Source organism: Musca vetustissima, unplaced genomic scaffold (assembly GCF_032173495.1).
Source record: "Musca vetustissima isolate MV318-11 ecotype Yass unplaced genomic scaffold, APGP_CSIRO_Mvet_v1 utg30175, whole genome shotgun sequence".
Taxonomy (NCBI): Eukaryota; Metazoa; Arthropoda; class Insecta; order Diptera; family Muscidae; genus Musca; species Musca vetustissima.
Genome location: NW_026874578.1, coordinates 80,755 through 103,522, shown reverse-complemented (window position 1 = coordinate 103,522; position 22,768 = coordinate 80,755). Strand labels below are relative to the sequence as shown.

The 22,768-nt window shown below is 34.0% G+C and overlaps 1 protein-coding gene across 1 annotated transcript in view; it reads left to right on the top strand.

Annotated features, from left to right (window-relative positions):
* Positions 1-230: 230 nt before the first annotated feature.
* LOC133334627 (serine-rich adhesin for platelets) overlaps positions 231-22,768 on the top strand; it is a 91,444-nt gene continuing 68,906 nt past the window's right edge. The window contains exon 1 of the mRNA XM_061542944.1: positions 231-1,607. Coding sequence (XP_061398928.1) covers positions 237-1,607 — 1,371 coding nt within the window. The 5' untranslated portion in view covers positions 231-236. The remainder of the gene's footprint in view (positions 1,608-22,768) is intronic.

Here is a 22,768-nt window from a genome sequence, read left to right as displayed (position 1 = left end):
TTCGAAAAATAAGTTTATTGGAATCCAAAGTTATTTGAATTGAAAAGAAGAAAAGGAACAAGTGTTCGAAATAAAAAAAATATTTTTTTGACAGAAAAAAGTTAAACTATAATAAAAAAATTAAGAAAATTTGGTGTTTAAAAGTTATAACAAAAATATATAATTTGTTAAAAATATAACTGTGGAAAATGGGTTTATTACGATCATTTTTCTTACTGCTTACCCTGCTGTCGTTAATGGCCACATTTACTCTGGCCGATAATTATCCGGGCGTAATTGAACTGGTGGGCTATAGCAATCGGCGAGCACGTACCTATTACCAACCCAGCGAGGAACGTCCTGTGGCCCCATCCGCCGACTCCAAAATGCAAGCCGATATTGAAACGGTTAAGCAAAACATTGAAAAATACAATAAATTGCTAACACTGGATACGAAAAATCTACCAGAATCCCAAAAGGATATGTTGGAAAGGATTGTGGAGAGAGTGGCACGTCTCAAGGAGACATTGGATATCAATGAAAAATTATTAGCAAATTCAACACAAAGTAAATCTGCCGACAAACACAATGAAGATGATGAAGAAGAAAACTCCACTTTAACACCCACGGATGTTACAGATGCCTTTGCTGCCGAAGAAGAGGAAGAGGGTAAAACTGAACCCACTTTGGTCTTGGATGAAACCACATTGTTGCAATTACAAAATTCCATGGATAAATTGGCTGCTGCCCAGGCGGCTGTAACCACATCACAGACTGGACAAATTCCCGAATTTCCCACGACCACAGAAATGAATGCAGAAACAGTGGGCCAGGATGAAAGCGCTGAAAGCTCAACAGATATACCCACCGCCAGTGAGGATTACGATATCTCGACCATGGAATCGGCCACTGAAATAACTGATCCTCAAGAAGATTTTGTGGCTGCACGTTCCAACAATGTGGGTATTACAGCAGCGGCTGATGAAAGTGAGACAATGGCCACCCTTAGCACCACCATTGGTAGCCAAAGAACTCTGACCACAAGTGGTAAAACCACAAAAACTCGTGCCACCAAGAGACCCAACGGCCATACATCAACCAAAGGTACAGGTGGTAAACGTCGTCCTTCTACATCGTCCTATACTAAAACCTCATCGACCAAGCAAAGGATTACACACGCACCCTCAACTGTAACACAATCATCGTATCAACAGAAAATTAGCCACAAACCACTGAGTCAACCTTCGTTGCAATCCTATCAACAGGCACCTCCCAAACCCGTGTCCGTCTCACCATCGGGCTTAGATAAATACACTTCTTCGTCCAGTTCAACGCTAACCACTTCATCTTATGGTGGTATTAATCCTGTTAATAACATGGCAAGTTTGTCCGCTTCATCGTCATCCGCCTCCTCCGCAGCAGCAACTAGTGTATCAACAGCCTCAACTTTGCCATCGAATAGTTATGGTTCGAACAATCAGGATATTGTTTATGATGCTCATGTCAACACATCGGCCATAATCGATAGTTTAAATAACAATGGTCGCGAGGAATTCTATCAACAGCAGCAACAACAACAAGCTCAACAAAAACAAGGACTACCAACTGCTATCACCAATAAAGATAAGGTAAGTGTAATGAAATGAAATGATTCTCTAAAGGAAGTTAAAAGGATAGTGCGAGGACAATTTCAGTTGGTGAGATGAAAGTGATTACAAGGATATTCCTTTAAAAAAAAAAAATAGGGAAATCCCAGAAGCAAATAATACAACAAAATGTAAATGGATGGGAGTTGAAGTGAATACCAAGAGAAGTGGAAGGAATTTAATCAATGCTTAAAATTTTAGATAACCTATAATATGTGAAACTCCAAATGTCCAAAACATGTTCGAAAAAACGAACATCGGAGCGATATGAAAAATCATTCATCCAATTTTGTGAAATTCATTTCCGACTTTTATTAACTCATCTTAAAGACAAATTAACTTCAATTCTGTTAAAACAAATCGGATAGAACTTTGGAATTGCCTAAAATTGGGCGCCGCTGTTATATGGAGGCTATGACAAAAACATTAAACTATATTCTAAAGAATATATATATATACCAAATTAGATCCACTTTGATTTAAAAATGCGCATACCCATTTCGGGATCTTTTTTGGCGGGATCCTTAATTATACCAATTTATTGTAAGGAAGTCTATTCTAAATACCCGAAAAACCAAAACACTAGTAAATAATTTTAGTAGTCGTTTAAAAATTTATAGTGGCGCCCAATTGGCAACAAAATTTTATAGAAAAATAAAATCTGACTGATAATCTTTACTGATGAGTTAGAGGAGAAAATACGCTGAATAAAAATCCCTTTTTCGTTCAAATTATTTCTAGTGGCGCCCAACAGTTGACTTAATGTTCAATATAAAGTGATCTAGCATCCAATAATGCTTCAAAAATGTTCATATTAAAAAAAATGGTGTCCAACATGGTACAAAAATTTCCATGTTTTTGTTTAAATTATTTTATAATAGGGTGTCCCTTGCAAGTTAGACCAAAATGTAGACAAAAAAACTGGCGCCCAATTTGTGATTCCTGACGAGTTAGATGAGAAAACAGGCGGAATAAACAATTAGTATTCTAATACTTCACCGGAAAATCTTGACATTTATAAAAATGACGCCCAAATTGTACAACGATATTCATATTTTCGGTCAAATTATTTCTAGTTGCGCCAAACAGTTGCCTCAATTTTCAAAACAATGTGATCTCGTATTCCAATAATGCTCCATAAAATCTTTACATTAAAATATGAATTTTACAATAGGGTGTCCTGTGAAACTCTGACAGATAATCTTTACTGATGAGTTAGATGAGAAAATTTGCTGAATAAAATCCTGGAATACCAAATATGAATTTTACAATAGGGTGTCCTGTGAAACTCTGACAGATAATCTTTACTGATGAGTTAGATGAGAAAATTTGCTGAATAAATTCCTGGAATACCAATAGTTCGCCAGTAAATCTTCACATTTATAAAATAGCGCCCAAATTGTACAACGATTTTCCGTTCAAATTATTTCAAGTGGCGCCCAACAGTTGACCCAAATAAAGAGATATAGTATTCCAATAATTCTCCAACAAAATCTTGACAGCATCCAAATAATTTACCAGAAAATTTTGACAATGGCCCACAACATAGTTCAGATATTTTTCTGTTTTTGTTCAAATTATTTCCAGTGGCACAATTTTATAATGAAAACACTTCATTATAAATAGCCGAATAAAACTCTAGAATCCTAATAATTTATAATTACCAGAAAAATTTCTGACATAAAAAAACTGACACAACAAACTTTAAATAGCGCAAAAACTTTTATTTTTCCCCTTCAATTTATCACCGATTTACTGTCAATAATTGTTTGTGGCGCCCAACAGTTAGTACAATTATTTAATGAGTTCAAATCTGTCTGAAAAAGTGAGCTATACAAGAAAGGCCTCTATATAAAAATATTTGAGAAACTGGCGCCCTACATCTCAGATTAAACATACTTTTCAATAACAAAGTCGATTAGACCAAATTCAATGTCAAACTCAATTACCCACAGACTAAATTTTTTTATAAATCCCAAATTTCAAATATTCTTCTTGCATGTCCGAAACGAAATTTTTGTGAATTCAAAAGGGAACTGTCGGGACTTGTATGGTGGGGCTATGCCTAAGCTTGGGCCTACACTTCCAAATTTCTTCCGAGAGGATTTTTACCACTTGCATAAAGTTAGTGAAGTTGGAAAAGTCGTCTGGGATATTCAAAATACGGCCATTTTTGTATGCAAAACAATAAAATGATTCAAGATTGAAAAAATCTACAAATAAGTCGGAATACCATATTGACACAACTTTACGTGACTTGGTGTGGTGTTGAGCCAGAACATTCTGAATATGATCCTGACGTATATGTTTGAGTCATGGACTGGACCTTTATAATTGGACCTAGTATATTGAAAATTTTATGCATTTAGCAGACAGATGCATATCTTCATTTGGAATTCTTGAATTAGTGTAGGTTCGAATTTATTACGTACGAGGGCTACAATATACATTACTGGACTTTTTTCGTAGAATATTTATATTTGGAATTTCAAATTATTTTCATAAATTACAATTCATAAAAATTCGGTAATCAATTCTCAAAGTACAAGTGGAATCGATAGGAACTCAATCTAATGTGAAATGAGTAGCCTCACTTTTCACGATTCAAACTTTCCAATCCAACAATCTATGAAATCTTTCAAAATTATTCCAACGCATTTAACTTCCACCAATAATTTTCTTATCCTTGGCCTAAATATGAACACATGTGTCTGTGTGTGTGTTTGTGTTCCCACTATTAAATCCATACAATATTGAATCGATACAAGTGGCATGTCATTTTATTATTGAATGATGACATTTTTCAGTATTTCGATGGCAATCGTTTTACAATATATTGAATACAAACAGAAACAACAACAAAAAAAAACCACGACGAAATAGAAAACGACATGCCAAATGAATCGAAACTGTAAAATCATCATTTGCCACAGACATTTAGAAGGCGACAGCGAGACCGCCGCCACTTTTACCTGCAATTGTGCAACGAATGTTGACAGCAAGTACCAGCACCAGTACCCACTTGTAATGGTTGAATGCTTCAATGCGCTGCAGCTATTGCTCGGCAACTAATATATGTATGTATGCATGCATGCTTGTATAACCTTCCCAACTCGTTACCTTAACGGTAGACGAGATTTTGAATGTACACTTCCCCAACACTCACATATAGTCGACTCGTCGTAGAGAGCAGGCACATCTGGAGAATATGACAACCAGAAGAAGGAAAACAAACTAAAACGAAACAAATAAGAGCTCAACTAAATTGAAGAACAGTTAAAAGGCACTAACAAGTGGCGTTGTTGTCATAAGTTGCACTACCAGTCAAACATGCAATGGCCCCAGCCCGCCTCTGGTACAAAAATATAGTTTAGTCGCCCGCTTGCAGACTAGATTTTTTTGCAGGTAGCTTGCAAAGCTAGCTGGCGGTTGTGATGTTGTTCCTTTTTTTTTGTCTTCACCTAATGTGGAGTAGTGGAATATTTTGTACCAGACATCAAACTGAAGGCACACTTTAGTATTCTGCTTCGAATGGTTGTGGCCGTTTCTAGTCGTTCAACGTAGAGTGTGGTGTGGTGTTCTAATAACTTGGAAATAGAAAAGCGCAGCACAAAACACCAAAAATGAAATGCTGTAGTAGTTCTTCCTACTAGTTTCCTGTGGCATGTCCACAACACCAACAACAACTGCTGCTAACATCCAATGACTGCAACATGTACTTGCCACATCTTGTGTTTATGGCCATGGTTGGCTGTTTGGCATTTGAGGTTTTACACTTTGATATATGTTTTGGTTTAAGGATGTCAAGCAAGGATATACACATATATAGGGAAGTTCTTCTTCTTTTTGTTGCCAGTTGAAAGTCACGTAGGTGTTGTAGTGCTGAACTGCACGAACAAAAGAGGATTTAATTGATGTTTATGGACTATTGATGTTTTTGAAAATGATTGTGCAATTTCTTGTTTTTTCCGTAGGAACTGTTAATTGATTTCTGGCTTTTGTGGTAGGGTTTAGTGGAGATTAATGTTTAGTATTTGGAAAATTGGAGTATATCACAGTCATCAGGGGATAAGTTTTAATTGCGAATTGTAACGCTTTATGAAGTTTAAATTAATTATATTTTATTTTCAAATAATAAAATTGTTTTTTTTATATATTTAATAAGAAGTATGTAAATCGATTTGTGACTAATCGATTTTTTGTATTAGAAATTCAATGCCGACTATTTATAATGACAGAAATTTTGTATAAATTGTATAAAAAAAAACTTTTATACAGTGTGAAATATCAACATTGTAGCCCAATTTGCTTTAGTCAATAAAAATTAGATTTTACAAAATCAAAAATCGAAAAGTCAAATTTGGCTCTCGACTATATATTCCCATGTTAAAGCAAAACAGCTGAATAACTGATTGTTTTGAAATTAATTAGGTTTTAAAAGTTGATGACTTTCGAAAAAGGCAGGGAATCAGAAGTTTCAGATTTCACTAGAGATGGGTAGTTTCGGAACGAACTAGTTCATTCGATTAGTTCGAAATAGGAATGATAAAGGAACGATAGGAACTAGGTTCAGTTCTTTAGTTCCTACAATTCCTTTTAGTGATCCTGTTCATCTATTCCCATATTCTTTCTATTTATTCTCGTCAATTTATTATTGTGTAAATATAAAGATAATATATATATATATAAAATTATAAAGATAAATGATAAAAAATATATATATTCTGCTAAATAAAAAATTATTAAAATCAACACTATTTTCATTTTTACACTTTTTTCAAAAAACAAAAGTAACGATTAAAAAAAAGATTCAAAGGAACTATCTAGGAATCAGAACTATGTGGAGCAAACTACATTAACCCTTTGAGCCCCGATTTTTTTCGTAATCATAGAACAATTTTCTGTTCACAGATTTAATGCAACTATTCTAGATAGGATATGGACAAAATTTGACATCGCTACATCCTTGCATTCGGGAGATACAGTACATTCTTTCTGAAAAATAAAAGCCCAATGTCAAGAAAACCAAATGCAAAATCGACGAAAAAATCATTTTAAATTATTCTCTATATTCTTCTTTACAAGAATCAAAAATAATTCTGAAGGCAGAATTCGTATATTTCGAATACGAAGCGATTTAAATAATTTGGACTGTATACACAAATTAGTACTGTACACATTTTTGCCCTCTTCTCTATATTAAAAAGCTCAAAACTTTACCAAAAATTTTAATTTTTTAGATTTTTCTTGTGATATGTGTTGTCCACAATCAGGTCTTGACCATATTATATCCAAAGAATATATATCTACTAACAGTATATTAAATATTAGCTCTAAAACATTTTGTTGCCTGTGGGCAACATTGGGCCACAAAGGGTTAAGGAACTAGTTCATTTAAAAAAGAGAGCGAAATCGATCCGTTCCGTGAACTAGATTGTCCAACTCTTCATTTCATCACAAATCTTCATCAGTCCTCTTGATTGTTTGGGATATTTTCCTAATATGTCATTTATCACAACACTAAAAAGCTTTCCTTTCCCAATTTTGTTATATGCACAAGGCCAAAACTAAGTAAAACGGGAGAATCACATTGAATGCGAATTCTCTAAAGTATCCAGAAAAATAAAGTATTTTCAGGATAAACGTTAATCGAACGTAGCATTTCGTATGGTAAAAGTCGATCTATGTATCCCTAATTCACCCTTGTGGATGCCATATATGATACCAATTATATGGTTTTATGTACTCGCATAAGGGAGTTATACGTAAGTATTTAAGGTAGTCTACGTATTCTGATATTGTTTTGTACTACCATTACCACAATTTATTTCGGGGATGAAATTGACCGAAAGCTTTATTTTTGTCTGTTTTTTCTAGTCGCTGACCAACTGTTCGTATGGTTGTCATGATATTGTCAATATTTAGGGGGTCAATATTGAGTAAATCTTATTGAGTAATTTTTTTCTCCGGGAAAACATAATTCGGAAACAATGCCGAAGAGGTGCTGTTGATTTCACATGCTCGGAATATAGATCTATGTCTTAAAAAGTATATGATGGCAATTAGAAAACACACCGTTAAAATTGGGATATTGAAATGAATTACTCCTGTCAGATTCACTATCAAAATTAAACAATTCTCAAATTGATAAAATTTTATAACGACAAAATAAACAATATTTTAATTCTATAACAGTTTTTAACATTAATCGTTAAAAATTTTGTTAATTTTGAAAATCGTAAATAGTGTCAGCGTTCCTTAAAAAGAGATGCAATCAATTAAAAATGAGACAACCTGGACTTAATTGCGACAGATATTCATCGATGTTCCATTTTGTTCCTTGTTCGTTTTATATAATCTAAAATGTTCCCAAACAAATAATTTAAAATTGTTTTTAGGGCGAACCTTTTTATTCCATTATTTGAGAAATCCAATGACAAAAAGTCATAACCCTAATGAACACTTGCGTAAAAAGTTTTTCACTCCTTGAATGCCACCCAATTTTGAAGCTCGTATAGATTGGTACAAGGATATATTAAAAATATAGGATCGCGTTGCTTCAAAAAACGTAAACGTATGAAGAATAATCGATCTTTTCGTATGAGCTCGAAACAAAAACGCAATCGACCATGTACGCTTTTAAAGGCAAGTCAAAAACGGTTCATGTCGCGACAGTTCCTGAGTGGTTCAAAGGTTTTTGTCTCTTTGGAGAAATTTGCTTGCATTGTCAGGTGCAACTTGGCAATGTCAGTTGTCACATATATCGGTCAAATTTGTGACTGTTTGACCGCACAAAACGTGAAATCGATGTGTCTACCACCCAATGACTTCATTTTATTTCCGCACATGCAGTAGAAACACGAAGTCAATGATTTTCGGATGATTATGTATGGGATGCAATGAAAGCATTTTCCCACGAAAATATGTATTAAATGTACCTTGATTCTAATATAATATGGGTCCCAGTTGATTATCTTGTTAGCTGACTTCCAGATTTTGGTTTTCTCTGTGATATTTTAGACAATTTCCTTAAATGAAATATTTCCCTGAAGCCATGGGTGTCATCAATAATAAGTTAGCTGCACCCAATTACTTTCTGTTAACATTTGTATTGAATTTTTGTTTTTGTTCTTCTGTGCTGACCTAAAACAACATTTAAGTTTTCTTTTGACAATTTACCAAAAATGGCAAACAAAAATAGAAAATTCAGCATCACCTACCTAATCACAGTACAAAAGAATTTTTTTTTTAATGAAAAATAATTTTTGTTTATTTGATTTGTGGTGTTGTTGCTGTTGTTCTTTGTTTTCGTTTGGTCAACAACAAACCCCATAAAAGTCATTTACCAAGCCAATAACATGAATAGAAATTTTCGGAGACCCCTGTGATAGTCATCTTTAATTCATAAAGAGAAAGACTTCAGCAGCAAAAGAATGAAAACTCTTTTGGGAGGTTTTGGAAAATCAACAGAAAACTGCCAAATATGTTGTGGTTATGTGGCCAACTAGGCTGGTGAGCCTAAAGCAGCAGCCATGCTATGTTGTGGCACACAGACATGGACTGAGATTATTGGCTTCATCATTTTGCGATTTGAGATGTTCGGTTTTGTTTATTTCTTTGGGAGGGATGTGGTTACCACAACAACAGTACCAAATACAAAGATGTTGTTCTGTTTGTTTATTTCTTTCTTTTTTTGGTATTTAATAACTCAATTTTCTTATTTTCCTACATAAAAAAAGCTGGTCATGTTTCGTGTTTTTCTTTCTTTAATTTCTTTGGCTTTTGCTGTTGTCTTACTGGGCTGCTTCCATGGCGATTGTTTACAATCGGCAACAGTATTTGGTTTAAACGTGTTCACTTGGCCATTGCATTCATCGCCTACATTTTTATGGCAAATTTGTTACTACTGACCTATAAATTGTATGCAACACACACAGAACAACACGACAGCAACAACAACAACAACTAGAAGAAAACTAATGGCTCTGCCATTTGGCATTCGATTGACGTTTTAGCTTGTTCGACTATTGACCGTTCTATGGAATTGTGTGTTTGTTGTTGGGTGTCTAGTTGGTTTTGGGTTCAGCAATTTGTTGCTGTTGTTGTTGTGGTGGTGGTGGTGCTTTTCAAAGGAGTTTTCTATCCGATATTCTTGTGGTTTTTATGTTGTATGTCAGTATTTACAGTATTTCATTTTTTTTTCTTTTGCTGCTTCTTTCAAAACCAACAATTTAGAATTGCAAAGAAATGGCTATGTACGTCTGAAAATTTGAAGATTCTCATATAATGTTGAAAGATGTGCATTTTGGGAATGATGAGATTTTAAATAATAATTTGAAGATACAAAAATATTATATGGAGAAGTGAAGAAAAACCTTTAAACTCTTGAAATATCTATTTCAAACCTGTGTACCAATTTCTTCTCAAACAATTTCGAATTTGGAGTAGATGAAATATAACTCTATGTATTCAGGGTTCAAAAATTCTTACAAAATGGTTTCATAATATTTGCAAAACAATGCTAGCATCCTTCTGCAAATTAAATGGGTTCGTAGCTCCTGCAATTCTAATAACCAACCTCGACATCAACTTTAAAGTTTTATACAAAAAAAATACAAAACCACTGCACAAAATTCTAGGGGGCGTTGTTTCTAGGCAACAGTAGGAGATTCCTAGAGTCTTTGGGCCAAAATTGTGTCAAAGAATTTTAAAATCGATTTAGGGAATAAAATTGCCAAAATACAAACCGATGGGTTATGGGCTTCAAATCCCACGTAGATGGAAAAATTCTTTCAAATTGTAGATGGAAAAATTCTTTAATCCTTCTTCGGATTAAATGCTTCCGCAGCCCCCTGACCTTGTAATAATGAACCTCGACATGTGAGGGTAACTCAAAATAGAAATGACCAGCGCCACCCTGAGGAAAACAAGGCAAACCAAAATAAGCAATGACCCCAACCACTGCTAATAATTCAAGCAGGCGTTGCTTCTGGACAACGGTAGGAGATTCCCGGTGTCTGTGGCCAAAAATTAACTCAAAGAATTTGAAATCGATTTTGGGATAACAAACCTTGGGCACATCAAACCTAGGCATCAACGAGTGACGTTAACACAAAATAGCAGGGTATAGCGCCACACAGAGGAATATGACAATACTGAATAAGCAAGTTCCCCAATCGCTGCAGAAATTTCAAGGAAACGTTATCTATATGCAATTATAGAAAATCTGGGTGGAATATTTTTTAAACAATCTAAAATCGATTTAAGGGGTGGAGTAGTCCGTCCCTCTGGGATTTTGAGGAAAACTGATTTAAATATGGTTTTCGAATATTTGAAAAAAGAGGATAACGTAAAATATGAATGATAGAAGATAGCGCCACCCAGAGGAATACGGTAACATTAGATAATCAAATCCCCCAATCACTGCACATAATTCAAGGAGTGATTGATCTGCAGGCGACAGCAGTTCAATCATTCACATTGCTGAAATAAAAAAACAATGGTTAACGAAACTAAAACGGCATTTACTTTAGAACTTTTTGCGGGGTTAACCTACAGGAGTAACAGTTTTTCTTTTTTTCAAATGTCCACTCCTGCTGGTACCTCGCTCACAACTTTGAAAACTTCTAATGCTCATATTAAGTTTGTACACGTTATTGTTATACTAAACATTGATTTCGGACAAAGAAGGACTATGTAGGTCGATTTCTTCTGGCATCTGCCACACAAACAGTCACAGTATTATCATTGAAATCCAAAATTAGTTTATAAAGTCTTTATCAAACGTAAAAAAGGTACAGACGTAAAAACTCAAAAACTAAGACTGGCAGAAGTACTGGATTTAATTTCGGGGATTGCTACTGTAATATTTTCTCTGTTGCAAAAAGAAAAAGAAACAAATAACTTCGAAGAGGGCATGAGCTAAGGACTTTGCTTCAAAATAGCCTCAATTGTGATGATCCACTTTGAGAACAGGATAACATCCGGAGTATCCGGTAAATAGCAACATTTCCCTTTTTGGACAACTGCGACATTTAATCGCCCCGTAAATTGTTCACTGGTTTTGTAGCAACTGAAATACAAGATAAGGCTATTGTTATTTATTATCTGGTTCTGGCTGCACATATATCCAAATTCAGTAAGGTTGTAAATCGTATGGGTTGCTCCCACAGAGATTTGGCAGGTCAAAAGACTTTACCATCCACATCGCCCTTCCTGAATCAAATGTTTACGGTTCATTGCGCAAACGGAACTATGTCAATTATTTAGTTCCATAGCGGATTTTAGTTCAATTGTTCATTGGTACAGTTAATTCGGTCACGGAATAACAAGATCTAAATGAACGATTTGATCAATAAGAACTAAGTGAGTGAGAGCAAAATGGAACGACTAGAACACAAGGAACTAGATGATTAAAGTAACCGAACCTAGTACCGATCGTTCATTTGGCAAAATAGTTCCTTTGAATGACCCAACTCAACGGTAAGCTCTACTGCCGGGGCGACTACATTTGTATAAATGCTTTTCAGATTGGTCTTATAGGCATCAAGTATACGAAGCTATTTATTATTATTGCAATACGCATTTAAAAAAATTGGCCACAACCTTCTCAGACGACTGTCTGGATTATTCACTCTAACTTTGCGTGCTGTCCAATCAATTGAAGTGATCGCAATATTTAAGATGGCATTTAGCAAATGTTTGTAACCACTTCTTGGATGTTTGATATTGGGATATATCGGTTCACGTTTTGTGTATCCCCTTTATAATTGTACCGCCTCATTTTATTTGCATGACATTTTCCCATAGGAACATAGTATGACATAGCCTTCATAAAAAGGTCCCGCAGATTTTAGACATTGTAATGGTTCGAAAAATAAAATACTTCTTGGCAGTAACTTTTCGATTTATATCAATGTTTTGACTAGATCGAACCCCGTTTTATGACTGTTGATGTGTTGAATGACACTTTTATTTTAAATTTGGTGATTTTTTTATAATAAACTAATTCTACACAAAATTTTAAAAAAAAGTGTCATTAAATGCAATTTTTCAAATTGGAAAGCTGTGCGTCTGTAATTTGGTATTTCGCAACCAACGTATAGCCCCTATATAAGGATTGTGATCGATTTGAAGTATTTTGAATATCAACCTCATGACAAAATATCACTTGACAATTTTCGCTAAACATATTATATATTAGTTTATACTTTTTTACAATCAAGACTTTTTAAAACGGCGATGATATATGGTAAACATGCCTCCTTTTAGAAATCCAAACCTTGATTATTTGTCATAATTAACACATTTTTAAATACTGCAAGATATAGTTATCATTTGGCATTATCGTTTTCCCATAATTTCCGGAATTTTGTCGTGTACACCCTTTCTCATCATTAAATCAAATTCAAAAGTTGGACAAGTCACACGACAATTTCTTTGGAAATGTGTTAGACACTAGCCACCATCACCACTACCCATGGTCACAGAGTCAAGTTTGAAACGTGCAGCAAAGAAATGACGAAGACTTAAATGATGATGAGTGGTTGTGGTGTCTTGCTTCAGTAATGGCATTGTTTTTTGGTTTGTTTTTGTTTAACCAGTTTTTATTATTTGCCATAATGTTGGCCTATGTCTCTAGGCCAATAATAATTGCTGCAGTTAAGCACGCTTGCGCAAACACGTCCAGCAACGAAAGACACCAATCGCTGAGAGAAATGAAAGAACTTTGATTGTGCAGAAATTTAAAGAATCCAATAAAACCGAACGAACCACAGTCAGTCCGTCGATATTTGTTTGAATGGTCAAATGACCAAACGAAAAAAACCTTTCAAGCTACCAGAACAATTGTCATTACCATCCATCTATCAGCAATATGTTGTTTTTTTCTTTTGGCAATAATAATGATGATGATGATCATAATGACGACAACAAGAATAGGCCATATAGTCTCCTCAGTCGTGGCTTCGTCATCTTCGTCAATGGTAAAGCCTCCTCAATCACTTGAGTTTAAGTATTTTAGCCTGGTTAGTTTTAACAGGTTTAGCGTCGTTGCTCTGCCTCGTATTGCTGTTGTTGCTGCTGCTTTTCTATTTTTGGTTCTTTCTGCGCGACTTTGATTTTGCTCACGTTCATTAGAAGACACCTCATGATTCTTAAGTACTGTTGTTTGTTTGCGGTTGATTTTTTTCTGCAAAGTTGACACAAATACTTGACACTTACCTGAAAATAAATAGACAAAATAAGACAACAAAAAATACAGATCATTAAAATTATGATATTGAAAATTGTTAATTAGCTAAATATTTTGAGATAAAAAATATATATCGGGGAGGTTAATCAGTAACATACAGTGTGTGTGAAATAAATGTTATCAAAATGGGGAAAAAAATAAAAAAAATCATTAAGAATTATAGAGTTTTTACAAATATTGTCGAGATTTTCGATTGTGTTCTGATTTCCTAAATTCCTATAACATAGATGATCAAAATTCGGAAATTGCCACATTAATTCTGTAATCGAGTATTATTATCGTAGGGGCATAATATCCTAATTGACAATGACGTTTATAAACGTATAACGATTTTACTTTAAGAAGTAAAAATGGATCTAAGTTCATCCGGGTCAAATTAACACTCAAAAATGAGGAAAACCTGAACCTTCAAAGACTTGTAAAATATTAAATGCGTAAGTCATTGGCTGCCAAATCAAAGCGGTATGGCTGGCCAACAAATCGCTGGTTTGAGCAGAAGTCTGAGACTTCGAATTATTATTTTCGTTCATCGCAGTGTCTCTTTTTCATGTATTTAATCTCCCCGAAGACTTTGGATAAAATAATTGTTGTTGTGGTTAAGACGGGAACCTGGTGAAAGATACAGATAGTGTGTTGAGGATCTGGAAGGTGTATTTTGCAAAGCTTCTGCTATCGAATAGTGGCGGTGAAGTAGACAGCCCAGAACCAATAAGAGGTGACGGTCAGAATAGTAATAATTCGACTGAAGAATATTAAAGCAGCATGTGCCGATGGATTATCAGCCTAACTCTTCAGGACCGGTGGTCAAATGCTAATCAGGAGCATGCACCAGCTAATTCATACAATTTGACTAGTGGAATGCATGCCCAATGATTGGAACATCAGCATCCTGTGTTCCGTGCATAAAAAACAGACAATAAAATATGTGCCAACTATAGAGGAATAAGTCTCCTTCCCATCGCATATAAAGTGCTATCCACCAAATTCTGGAAAAAAACACATTGACACATTCCACCTATTCGTCGACTACAAAGTCGCATTCGACAGCTCTATCCGTTCAGAGGTGTTTAAAGCCATGTCTGTGTTTGGCATTCCTGCAAAATTAATACGGCTATGCTGGATAACATTAACTGGTACAATGTCAGCAGTTAAAGTCGGAAATGGCCTCTCGAAGCCCCTTAATACCTAAAAAGGATTCAGACAAGGTGTCGTGTGACCTGATTAACATCCAGCTGGAAAAGGTCATACGAGATGCAAATGTGAACTGAAATGACACTCTGTACACCAAACAACACATTTTACTCGCCAACGCCGAGACCAGTACAAAATCCACTTTTGAACAAATTTAGAAGGAGTCTGCCAAAGTGGTTCTGGCAGTAAATGGCGAGAAGACCAAGCTGATGGTATACACGAGCAAGACGTACAGTAGGCTCGGACCAACTGTAGAATTTGAAAACTACAGCATTGAGGAAGTCAAAGATTTTATATACCTCGGTACCGCCATAAATAAAGCTAATGACATCAGCTTTGAAATTCGGAGAAGGATACTGTTGGCCAACATATGCTACTAAGGTCTAAGTAAGCAGACCAAAAGCAGACGCTACCACGGTATCGCCATAAATAAAACTAATGACATCAGTTTTGAAATTGGGAGAAGGATACTGTTGGTCAACAGATGCTACTAAGGTCTAAGTAAGAGACCAAAAGCAGACGCTGATACTACCCGTGCTGCTGTATGGATCTGAAGCATGGGTACTTGGGCAAACAGATCAGGCAGTTCTTGGAGTGTTTGAGAGAAATTTCTCCGAAAGATCTACGGACCGATTTGCGTCGACGGTGAATATCACCTTCGAATCAACCATGAGTTGTACCATCTATTCTTGTACTTCGACATTACCAGTAGTATCGAGCTGCAGCGATGGATGAGGATGCCCCAGAACAAAAGGCATATAAAAGCAAACCAACTGATGGTTTACGTAGAAGGGGAAGGCCGCGAAAAATCATGTGGAAGAGAACATTTCGGAACATGGTCTTTCAAATTGGAAGACCTCGGCTTATGGAACAAATGTTCTGTCGCAAGCCAGCTAAGTGAAATAAGTAAGTAATTGTGGTTTTTCACTCAGAATTGTTAGTTCTACGTTGCTCAAGCAGAAAAATCTCCACATGACCACTTCTTCCGATGAAATTTTTGCCGCCACTCTATATTTTCGCATGATTGCATGTAAATGTTGCCTCAAAGACACAACGTTTTTTTTTCGATTACCACGAAAATCATAGTGCTAAATTGAAGCAATCATGACTGATGCACCCACAAATAGTTTCGTCTGTTTGGAAAGGAAATTTGCTTATTTGCTTGCATAAAATCGATTGCTTTATCCTAGTTCATACGATAGCTATACACTCACACTTGGAATCGATTGGGTTATTAGTTTTTGAGTTATCGTGCCCGCCATTCGCAAAAGAGAAGAACGCGTTTCAAGTTTGAAAAGCCCTTTAGCCGTCACTTGATGCTGACACAATAAATCGGCTATATCTTCAAGAGTTCTTGAGATTTTCACTTGAAATTAAATTAAAATTGACCCCGAGAATAGGCCCCTTAAATATAGCTTTCATAAATTTTTGGAAACAGGAGTGTACCGAAACACTAGTATAGATTTATTCTATTAAGGGGACCCCCCCATTCTCGGGGTCAAAATTTTTGTTGATATAATTAGAATCTACACTGATTAAAGAATGTCTCTACAAAATTTCAAGTGAAAATCTCAAGAACTGTTGAAGATATATCCGATTTATTGTGTCAGCATCAAGTGACGGCTGAAGGGCTTCTCAAACTTTAAACGCGTTTTTCTCTAAACATGTTTTTGCGAATGGCGGGCACTATAACTCAAAAACTAATAATCCAATCGGTTCCAAATTTTGCAACGTTTCTCTGGGAGTGTATAACTCTAGTATAAACTAGGATAAAGCCAATCGGTGAAGATCTTCCTTATTTTTTAACTTGGTCTTTGGTAAAAAATCCGCGATTTTTCAAAATTTTTTTTTCAAAGGGCCACCATTTTCTTAATTTTAGAGCGAAGTCAATAATCCTAGTTCATACGAGAGTCAGACATGTACTCTTTCTAACACCGTTGGAATTTTCGGATTCCGATGTTCCAGTGAGAAGTTATCATGCCCGCCATCAAAAATAAGGACTTTTCTTTAATTACAAAAAACAACAACAAAACAATAACAAAATTTTTTTGTAAATTATTTTTCTTCTCTTTTAAATCTTCAATTATATATGTGCAAAGTTACAAACCTTAACAAGCATTTGTATTGATTTACCAGCCCATTGAAAATCTTGAAAAAATAAAATCGAGAATGGGGGGGGTTCCCTTAAAACAGAAAAAAATATATAAATAAAGACATAAGTCTTTCTCCAAATTTTAATGCGAATCGGTAACCAATCCACATACACCATGATTGTATCTGACATAATTTTCTATATAAATATAATATTGAAACGGTTCCAAATCATTGAACCGTGAACCACAAGCTTATTTAGTTCAATAAAGGCCATTGGGTATTGTTAACAAATTATGCAAGATTTTTGCGCGAATTACAAAAATAATTTGGCACCAATTGAAATATAATATTATCGATTTTTTATATATTAAAGTCTCGTTTGAAATTTAGCGCATCTAAGAAGAACACGTGTAATGAAATTTAATAATACAAATATAAAATATTTTTAAATAAATAAATATTAATTGTAAAATGTGATTAATTAAATTTTACATTTAAATACATTATTACAATATTTATTGCATCTTTGTGATTGTTAGAACAAAATTAAAAAAAAAGAATACAAATAAGGTGTATAAAAAGAAAATCAATAATAAAAAATGAAGATTTTTAATAAATAAAAGATTTTGAGTTTTAGTTGTGTATGCTTCCAATGAAAACAATAGCAGGTGAAAATAAACCACAGAAAAAATCTTCATTGCCCTGTATCATCTTACCGTAGAACAATAATAACAATAAATAACAGCTAATAAATGATACAAGATGAAACAAAGAAGCTCAAAAGAATTCCTCAATTTTAAAGTTAAGTTGAATAACAAAAGAAGAATTTTGTTGTGGTTGTTGTTGTGTGGAAAATGTAACCTAAACCACCCATGATAATAATAATAATAATAACAGTAATGGATGGTTGGAAAACAATAACATTGAAAATTCATTGTTTGTTTATCTTTGACTTAATCTTAACTGTGTGGTATTTATGCTTATATACATTGTATGATACATATATAAGTTTAAGTTTATCTTACGGGTGGATATCATCTGCATAAATAAATGAAAACTTTAAAATATAGGAAAAATTGTTTTACGACCTTTAGGTATAGGTACAAATCAATTTTTAGGAATGGCCGCCATAAAACGGTATTTCAATTTTGCAGCCAACCGAATTAACTGTAATTTAATATTATGTATTCTAGCACCCAATGTTAGTTATTTTGTAGATTTTGGACACATTTCCAAACAAATATGCTGTAGTTTTATTTTTTTTTTTTAGTTCTTAATGATTGGAAAATTCATTTTCCATAAATCTTTTTAAAATTTAAATTTTCAAACATTTGAACATAGGTTATATGTCCATACGTCCATTTGTTTTACGCCACAGATTTTATCATAAAAAATATAGCTTAGCTTTTTAAGAGAGCAAAATTTTATTTCCAAAATGGAATGAAAATTTTTTCTATTAAATTAAAAATTTTTAATTTCTTTTAAATGAATTTAATATTTTATATATTTTTTATTTTTCAGGTATGTTTATGTAAAAGCAATCTAAATTGTGCGCAAAGAAGTAAGTTATTTTGACATATTAATTTTTTATTAGCAAACACAACAAGTAGATAAGTGTCAGTTGTTGTTGCCGATAGATATTTGTCCTCCGATTACGACAAATGTTGGCTTTTGTATGCTACTATGGTTAGCGGAGGTATACGAAATCTCTGTCTGGGACGATTTGTTGGAAGAAATAGACGATTTCGAAAGAATTAATTTTCAGGTGAGATGCCGTGTTCCACCAGGACAACGCTAGGCCACACACATCTACAGTGACTCACCAGAGACTTCGGGAGCTTGGTTGGGAATTTTTAATTCATCCAACATATAGTCCGGACTTGGCATTAAGCGATTGTCATATTTTTCTTGCATTGCAAAATTTCTCTAATGATAAAAAATTTGTATCTATTGAGGTTTGTGAAAATCGACTACGAGAGTTTTTTTGCAAATATAGAGCAGGACTTGTATGAGAGAGGCATTATGAATTTACGTTTAAAATGGCACAAATCATACAACAAAATAGTGCATATTTAGCCCAAATCGGACATTTCCAAGCATGTTAAATAAAGTCCAATAGTTCATATAAAAACAATGGGTTTCTTTTTCCCCAACCTAATATATATAATTATTAATACTAAAATTTAATGGGTAATATTTTTGTCCTCTATAACATTCTTCTAAAACGACCTCCAGTAGGAATACTAGGAATAAGATCGGCTTTAACCCTAAAATGGGTTTTAATATATTAAAGATTTTTGACGTTTAGGCCGATTTTCGAGTTTTGCTCTATTCTGAGACTGAGAGAGTAAAACTTTATAACCCCGTTTTAAATGAGTTTTCAATCACTTCTGGAAAAGGGGACCGAAAAGACCCATTCAGAGAGTCATCTGAGGGTTAATGAACACATTTATATGAGCAATATTGCCATATACCTTAAATGCAAAGATTTCGAGAAATTTTAATCTTTTTAGGCTACCTCGCAACGTAAACTTTCAAAATGCTGATACACGTGTCTTCTATTTTTAGCCCCTCTATCATATTTTTTTGTAATTTCCCGATAAATATTTCGTTTGTGTTGCAAAGTGGTTTTGATTTTTGATAATAAGGGCATTTATGTGGGAAGTGAATTGATTTTGTTCTCTATGATAGGTATTTTATGTTCTAACAACCAAATTTCAGCATTTAGAATGAAATGGTAACGCCATATCTTGATGCTTTCAAAAATATTTAAAATATTTGAAGCTTTTGGATGCGTTTGGCTTCTTCAATATACCCCCGATTTTGGATATTTTAGGAATTTCGGTGTATTCAAGGAAATAGCCCAATTTTCCAACCTGAGAGCCTGCAGTTTGATATTTATTTTTCTCTTGGCAGCAATATATATATATATATATATATAAAGGTATGACACTCATATAAAAATCCCGATCGATGTTAGATATTTTGAATGTACACATTATGTGGGAGGCTATAAAAAAAGTTGGCCCCATCAATCTTAAAGAAATTCTTTAATAATTTTTGTCTCGAATAAATCGCTTTATAACCTTACCTTATAACCTTATAATCAAAACATTTTTTTTTTTTAATTTAACATCTCGAAGTATCATTTAAAACAAAATTCATCTTTCTCACATTTTTTAATATTTTGGTTTTCATTCACACTTGAATTGTATGTTTTTGCGATCCAATCTTCTTCTACTTTCTTTCCACAGACTATTATTTCAGAATTCTATTATGTTATTTTTTTGTTGCATTAAAAACTATTGATTTTTATGCCTCCTCTCACCACTGGCATAATAATTTCATAATTTATGATGTGCGAATTTTAACGGTTTTCTGTGCATGTCAATTTTCGAATAGAAAACCCCGAAGCTTAGCTAACATGCAGCCTACCACCACCTGTTGATTTTGGATTCGTACTCATTGTAGTATTTTGAATTTGTAATTCAATTTTTTCCGGAATGGATTTGAACTACTGGCACAGTTTTTATTTTGTATTCCATCACTTTGAAAGATGTTTTTTTTTCTCCATTCTTTGTTTTTATTCTGGGGGCCGAACGTTCTTGTTGTTGTTTTACTTTTGTGATATATTCATATAAGTTTTCATTAGACTAACGTTAGCTGTCTTAAAGTGGCGGCTAAAGAAAAAGAAGGTGTGATTTCGAAAAGAAAATAAAAACATTTCTTAGTTAAATAGTAATCTACTAATTTATGCCAGCTGTTTTAGAATAGCTGAGGGAGAACAATAGGGGAAAGAAGAAGAAGGCAAGCTAGAAAAACAATAGAAACCATTATTAACTTAAGTTAGAATACAACTATGATTATCTGATTCATGGGGTTCTAGTTGTTGTTGTTGTTATTTTTCTTGTGGTTTCTTTGTCATGACCCTAATCATATCAACCTAATCCATAGCTTTCAATTTTGAAGTAGAGTAGAGTAGGGGAAGGCCAGAACCCATTTTATGATCATTTCTTTATCTGTTATTAATTTAATTTATGTATGTTTTGACATACACATAAATGCGTCTGTGTGTGGTGTTAAGTTGTCTTAATCAGTGCCTATATTCTAGTTTTTAGTTCTAAAGTTATGTTAATACATTAACGGTTTTTAATTTTCTTTTATTTGAAAACAATATTGGTTTTAGAAAACGGTATATAATTGACATCTTGTTTGGTTACTGTTGGTCAATAGATTTTGTTTTTAACACTTTCAAAATGCGGTCTTTAGTCACAATGATGACCTAAAGAGAAAATGGCATATCGGAAAGTAACAGTAAATTGTTGCAACAAAAAGATCCGTAAAGAACTTTGAGTTGTTTGTAGAATTTCCAGACCAAGTTTTGAAATTTAACACAAGAGATAAAAAAATTAGAAAAATGATATTAGATTCTGGAATTTGTAAAGAAAACCAGTGAGCGGAGCAGTCGGACGGAAGGTTTGATATTGATAGCTTTGTCATATGGGGGCTACAATAAAAAGTGGTACAATATTGATTTCTATCTTTTTTATATATCTCTCATGTTAAGGTCTTGCCGACTTTTGTTAATTTTTAGTTTTAGCGACATTTTCCAAAGTGACTGTAATGTGTCAGTCCGAAATATTGTAAGATAAACGATTTTCTTGTAGATCAATGTTTTGATATTTAGTTATAGTTTTCAATTGTGTCAGATCAATGTTTTGATGTTATATATCACTGTTATAAAAAATCCACCGTAAATCAATCAGTCCTGGACTTAAGAAGCTTGCTAAAAACATTAGCTATAATGTTCGAGCCAGATATGTAGATGTTTGTCTGTAGTATAAATTTTTCACTCACAGCAGAACAAACTGCCTACAATCAAATAGAAGTGGACCACATTGAAATAATTGTTTTAGACCCCAACCAAATGTCTTTTTTTAGGCAATTTGGGGTCGATTTACAAATGACCGCTCATCCGTACGCCGTCTGTCTCGCTGGTTGATGCGCACGAAAATTTTCGTAATATTTCATTTCCACACTCCAACATCCCGGAATGCCAAATTACGGCGACTTCAGTTAAAAAATGTGGCTAAGATCTTCAAAATATGAGGATAAATGGACCATGAGAAATATGAGACCATGGACTTACATTGTATTTTTCACTTTTTGAACCACCAAGAACTCGGAATTTTAATTAAGAATAACTAAGGTCGGAAAAAACTGCTAATACCTTTAAAATACGGAACCTGTATACGGAGGCTATGTTCTAGCATCGTCCTATATTGAATATTTATTTTGGAGAAATATTTTATTAATTATTATTTATTTACCTCTAATTCCCCTATCTGTTCAATACTTTAATGTCAGTTTGAGTGTTCACATTATCGATAGTTCACAGTAATACGAATACGTTTGAGAATATGCAGCAAAAACCTTCAAAATGTTTATATGGAGGGCCAAATCACAGCTACTTCGTTTGAACATGAACCTAATCAACAACATTCTGCAGAGATATTTTTCACCATTCCAGAATTCGGCATTGCAAATTACACCCCTTTCAATTCAGCTAAGACCTTCAAAATACCGCAAATGTATCGGTACCTAC